Genomic DNA, 6,000 nt, shown 5'->3' on the forward strand with positions numbered 1-6,000 from the left:
AAATTCAACATAAACTGTAAAACCCCCAATTGTTCCAAAACCTAGCTCACAGGCACTTCTCTACAATTTCGTTCTCTCTCCCAGATCATCATTCTTACAAATTAAATATATATTTCTATTCCTCAACACATACGGAATCTAATGGTATAATTAATTCCTCAAACAGAAATGATTATAAATTTACTCGTAATCCTAAGGCTCTTCTTTTACCCAATTCCCTCATGTAATTCCACATATAAATAATCCCCTTTTCCCCCGTACCTGGATAAATAGTAGTTGAAACTACGGATCTGGTTGATCTCCCTCGCTGGGTTCCTCTCGATCTTCAGAGAGTGCAGAAGAAAAGGGAATGAAGAGAGAACATAAAATAATAAGAAGAGAGAATGAGAGATGTGTGAAAATGACAGGTGAGGGGCGCTATTTATAGGATTTCAGGCTCACCTACCGGAATGGCCCGTTCCAAAAGTGGAACGCCCGTTCTGGATCTTTTAAATCTACGCAAATTTTTGAACTGGAACGGCCCGTTCCAAAAATAGAACGACTCGTTCCCAAACCCAGCAGAATGGCCCGTTCTCCCTCCGGAACGGCCCGTTCTCCCTCCGGAACGACCCGTTCTCCAAACCAGAATGGCACGTTCTCCAAACCAGAACGACCCGTTCTCCCTCTGGAACGGCCCGTTCTCCCAACCGGAACGGCCCATTCTCCTCCAGAACAGCCTGTTCTGCTTTTCCAATTTTGGGCCTTTAACTTATTCCAGAACGGCCCGTTTCACTTTTGAAACGACCCGTTCTGGGCAACGAATTGGGCCTATGGCCCATTGAAAATTGGGCTGTTACACAGCTTTTACTTGGTTTTCAAAAAAGCAACCAATCGTAACACTCTCGACATGTGAAGCTGAATATGTGGCAGCGTCTTGGTGTGTATGTCATGCAATATGGCTTAGAAATCTGTTGGGTAAATTGGAGCAACAACAAATTGGTGCGACTGTGATACGAGTTGACAATAAATCAGCAATTGAATTGGCAAAGAACCCAGTAAATCATGAGAGAAGCAAACACATTGATGTTCACTTTCACTTCATCCGAGATCATGTGAAGGAAGGAAATGTGGAATTAGTGCACGTGGCAAGTCGAGACCAAGTCGCAGATATTTTCACGAAACCGCTACCAACAGTACTTTTTAACAACTGCAAGAAATTGATTGGCATGAAGGATGGCAGAAGCATTTAAGTTTACGTAGGAGTTTTGTTGAAATAAACTTAAATGTCAGTTTTTAATGGTTTTAATTTAGCAGTTTCTTATTTGATTCAAATAAAATGTCAAGAGTCAATAGTTATTAGTAATAATGGGTTTTGATTGTAGGCTGTTAATAGAATTTTAAGCTTTTGAGCTTCTGAAGGATAAATATCAGTCTATATATATCATTGTATTGTTTGATTATATAGTAAAATAAAAATAGAGAAATTCCACCTTCTCCTCTATCAGTTTTTTTAATTCTACAATATCGGGATAATGGAATTAAAATAGAGTTTACTTTTTATGTTGATTACCTTCTTTTCATATTTAAATATTGTTGAAAACTTGTGTTTTATAATTATTATATTTTTATTTGGTTCGATATTTGAAGGTGAATTTCATGTGAACCTATTTTACTTGAATAGTTATTAAAATTTTTCCTTATTTTATTGTATTATATGTTGGGATAGAATGAATCCCACATATTTGTGATCATTTGGATCTGTTACTTTCAGAATACTCGACAATGAAATAGTTGTAGATACCTTACTTTCAACATATTTGAAAACGGCATAATCGTAGATACCTTACTTTCAACATATTTGAAAACGTAATAATCGTAGATACCTTACTTTCAAGGTCTTAATGACGGAATCATTATACAGTTTTATAAAATTCGAAATTGGCAATAGCTTATACCTTCAATATTTTGCAGCCGATTTCTTCCCTTCTTGCACTCTGACTGTTGTAGAATGATGCTGCTTCCAAGTAAGTTCAGAAGAATACAATATAATTTTGTGTTTTCTTTATTTCATTTAATCAAATTTCATTTTTTTACGTAAAATTTTCTTATTCTCTGTAACTTTCTTGTGGTAATACTTTCAAATTAGTCACTTTTATTTTGCACCGAAATATCCTTCTGTTTTTGGCTTACATCACACGGGTTGCTCTTGCACTCAATAATTTCATATCTACTTCTATAGAAATTTGAATAGTCATCTTGAATGAAAAAGTTTGAGGGATTATTCTTAAATGAAAATGGTTTTGAAAGCTATTTTTCTGAGAGTCGTTTGCATTATTATTGAGCCATATGTCTTATCTATTTTTCTTGAATGATCAAAAATAAATATCTCTTATCTTATTATAAAATTAAATTTGACAATAAATCATATATATATATATATATATATATATATATATATATAAATTGTATTTTAAATTTTAAATAATTTAAATTGTGACATAAGATTATTTTTAATTAATGATAATGTATTTTAAAAATATTAAAGTTTAATTTATAACTAAATATGATAAATAAAAATTAGGTTAACTTAATCTATTAATTTCTATAATTTAATTTTCTCAAATTTTTAATTAAGTCCTATAACTAAAAACACTCTAAAAAAATACTTAAACTTAAAAAATTAGTAACTAAATCTTTCACCCACTAATGCTGTCAAAGTTCCGTTAGATTTTTTTACTAGATTTTTTGACATGTCAATTACGTTTTAATATGATAATTAACTATTTCTTGGTCTAACCAGATTAGTCTCAGACAAATTCTAAACATTGATGTGAAAGAAAAAAGAAAAAAGATATAATTATATTTTTTATTTTAAATTCTTTATTATTTTTTTGATTAATTTCTATTCCTAAAAAATTACGAACTTGCAAAAAATAAATATTTTAAAATTATATACATATAATTTAAAATAAATAAATATTTTAAATATATAAATTTTACTATATTAAAATTAAAAGAAAAACAAAATAACATAATTCTGAATGTAAGAATGTGTTCCATTTATTATTTAACATTTTCTTTTATCTGTATTGCATTTCATAATTAATTAAAATGTTGTATGACCTTTTTTTAAATTATTATTATTATTATTATCATCAAATAATAATAGATAAAATATTTATGAATGTGTAAAAAAAATAATATATTAGATTTATAAAACTGAGAAATTCTTCTGAAAAACAAAACTTTTGTCCACATAATTTAAATTTTAAACATAATTTTAAAATTTAATTCAAATTGTGTTTCGAGTTCATCTTCTTTGACAAGAGTACTTTTAGGATTTATCTCCATCTCTCATTTTTTTAATTCATCATTTTTTATTTTTTAGATTTAAATTCAATTTTAATTTAAAATATTAATAATTTAAGAATTATATTACAATATAAATTATTTATTAGATATCTAAAATAAATTTATATTTTTAAAAATATATATTATTATAAATTTTAATTACAGTACAATTTTAAACCATTTCAAATTAGTCTCCTATTAAAATACATTTCAATGGATCACCTTTTTATCTTTATTTCAAAATCGTATGTCAACAAAAAAAAAAAAATTGAATGTTGGTTGTTATCAATAACTTCTTATTTCAGCCATAGTCACTTGGATGTCCATAGAAGGGCATAGGAGGCTAGAACAAGTGATCCCAAATTCAGTGCAGAAATGGTGGGATAAATGGGAGCTACGAGGACTCGTTTTGATTAGCCTTGTCACACAGATCATATTGACAATATTGGGTGACCGTAGAAAATGGAAACCCAATATTTTGACACGACCACTTTTGTGGTCTGCCTACTTGCTAGCAGATTGGGTGGCAGCTGTAGCAATGGGAGTCATCTCCAGCAATCTAGGAGACATTTACAACAAAGGTGAACAGCCAAAGAATGTTGATCCTCAACTTCTTGCATTCTGGGCTACTTTTTTTCTGATTCACCTTGGTGGTCCTGATACAATCACAGCTTATTCCTTAGAAGACAATGAGTTATGGCTAAGGCATTTTGTTGGTTTGTTGTCTCAATCAACCCTCACTGTCTATGTAATTATTTTGTCTTGGCAAGGTAATTGGCTTTCGCATCTTACCATTCCCATGCTAATTGTTGGGATTATCAAGTACGGGGAAAAGACTTGGTCTCTTTATTGTGGAACTATCAAGTATCTCAGGGATTCTTTCCTTGGTTCAAGTTATTCTTCTAGGAAATCGATAATTACGAAAGCTATCAGGGAAGAACATAGGAGTTTTCTTCGAGCCATTTATATCTTTATAAGCCTCTTTGTTGATATGGTTTTGAGTCCACGGGACATTCCTGAAGATAGAAACAAATTTCTAGAAGAAGGAAGTCCCAAATGGAGTTTAGTGGATTCTGAACTTAAATTGATGTACGATGTCTTCTATACCAAGGCATTTGCAAATTATGGCATGCGGGGTTTCATATCACGCTTCATCACTCTAACTACCATTATTGTTGTGCTTGTATTATATGCTTGTTTAAGTGAAAGAAATGAGCACCTGGATTTGGACCACGTCATCACGTACTTGTTGGTGATTGGAGCATTGTTAGCAGATATATATGCTTTTACGTTAGTTCTGATTTCCAAATGGACAGATTGGTACGTGGATATGATGATGCTAAAGATTGATATTGAAGCTTTACATCTTGCTTGTTTGCTCCTAGGTTTTTTGGCCACATGCTGTTTTGTACAGAAAGAGGGTGTTACTATTGGAGTTTCTTTGGGACAGTCTAACTTTTTCAATTTGATTTCCAACAAAAGTTTGAACATAAAGGGTAATTTCTTCCCGGTGAAAAAGTTAGAAGAACTCTCAAGTGTTACATATTGTTTATCCTCAGATGATCTAAAGAAAGAGATCCTTAAAATTTTGCGTGATAAATCACAGTTCATGCTATCAAATCCTTCGAGTTCCCCTGGATATAGGACTCTTTTATTGGGAAAAAATGTTCCAATTTTTGCAAGTGAACTCGAACTGCATAGAACAATAATTACTTGGCACATTGCTACAGATATGTTTTATAACTCTGCTGGCAACTCAAATTCTAACTTAGGAACAAGGAAAAACTGTAAAGTGATGTCTGACTATATGTTTTACCTCTTGGTCAAGCAACGTCAGATGTTGCCAGTAGGAGCGGGGCTGATAACTCTTCAAGACACAGTAATTGAAGCCAAGAAAACTTTTGTAGTTCCACAAATTAATTTAGCTCAAATGAGTGGGATATTGCTTCAACATGACACGACCAGAGCAAGAGATGAAGCCTCAGAGACCAGAGCAAGAGATGAAGCCTCAAAGATGCAAAGTACATCTGTTCTATTTCATGCTTGTGCAGTTGCAAAACAACTCATTGATGAAAAAAATAGACAACGAACATGGGAATTTGTTGAAGAATTGTGGATTGAGATTATGAGGTACGCTAGTGCTCAATGTAGAGTAGATATGCATGCTCATCAACTTAGAAGAGACCCTGAATTTTTGTCTCATGTTTGGCTCTATCAAGCTCATCTTGGTTTGTTGGATCAATTTCAAATAACACCCCGCCATACAAGTGTGTAACTGGGTGAGTGTTAGGCCCTGAATAAGGAAAAGTTAATCCATCATGTAAGTTCAAACATTTTATTTATGTTTCTATCTGTAACATCTCGTATTGATGCGTTGTATTGAGGTATCATATAGAGTCACCAACACTTTAATATACAATTTGGCATACGTTAAAGTTAGTTTTACCGAAGTATCATTTTTCGTTAGATAACATAAAACTTACTCTCTAAAGTATTTGACATATTGATTTCTTTGATAAAGTGAATGCACTTACTAATCTACAATGCACACATTTTTTAGTTATTATTTTAGCCGAATACAATCCTCACATTTTGTTTGACAGTTTTATCCATACATTTTGGTTATATAAATCAAGAGCTCTCTTCTTCTTTGTTTGCTTATTCCTTTGC

At 31.9% G+C, this 6,000-nt stretch overlaps 1 protein-coding gene across 1 annotated transcript; it reads left to right on the forward strand.

Annotated features, from left to right (window-relative positions):
• Positions 1–1,869: 1,869 nt before the first annotated feature.
• On the forward strand, positions 1,870–5,758 carry LOC109791718 (uncharacterized). Its single transcript, XM_029269954.2, has 2 exons — positions 1,870–2,003; positions 3,636–5,758. The coding sequence occupies exons 1-2, from the start codon at positions 1,988–1,990 to the stop codon at positions 5,603–5,605; spliced, it is 1,986 nt and encodes a 661-aa protein (XP_029125787.2). The 5' UTR covers positions 1,870–1,987; the 3' UTR covers positions 5,606–5,758.
• Positions 5,759–6,000: the final 242 nt, after the last annotated feature.

The sequence above is a fragment of the Cajanus cajan genome, chromosome 3 (assembly GCF_000230855.2).
Source record: "Cajanus cajan strain Asha chromosome 3, NIPB_CcT2T_4, whole genome shotgun sequence".
Taxonomy (NCBI): domain Eukaryota; kingdom Viridiplantae; phylum Streptophyta; class Magnoliopsida; order Fabales; family Fabaceae; genus Cajanus; species Cajanus cajan.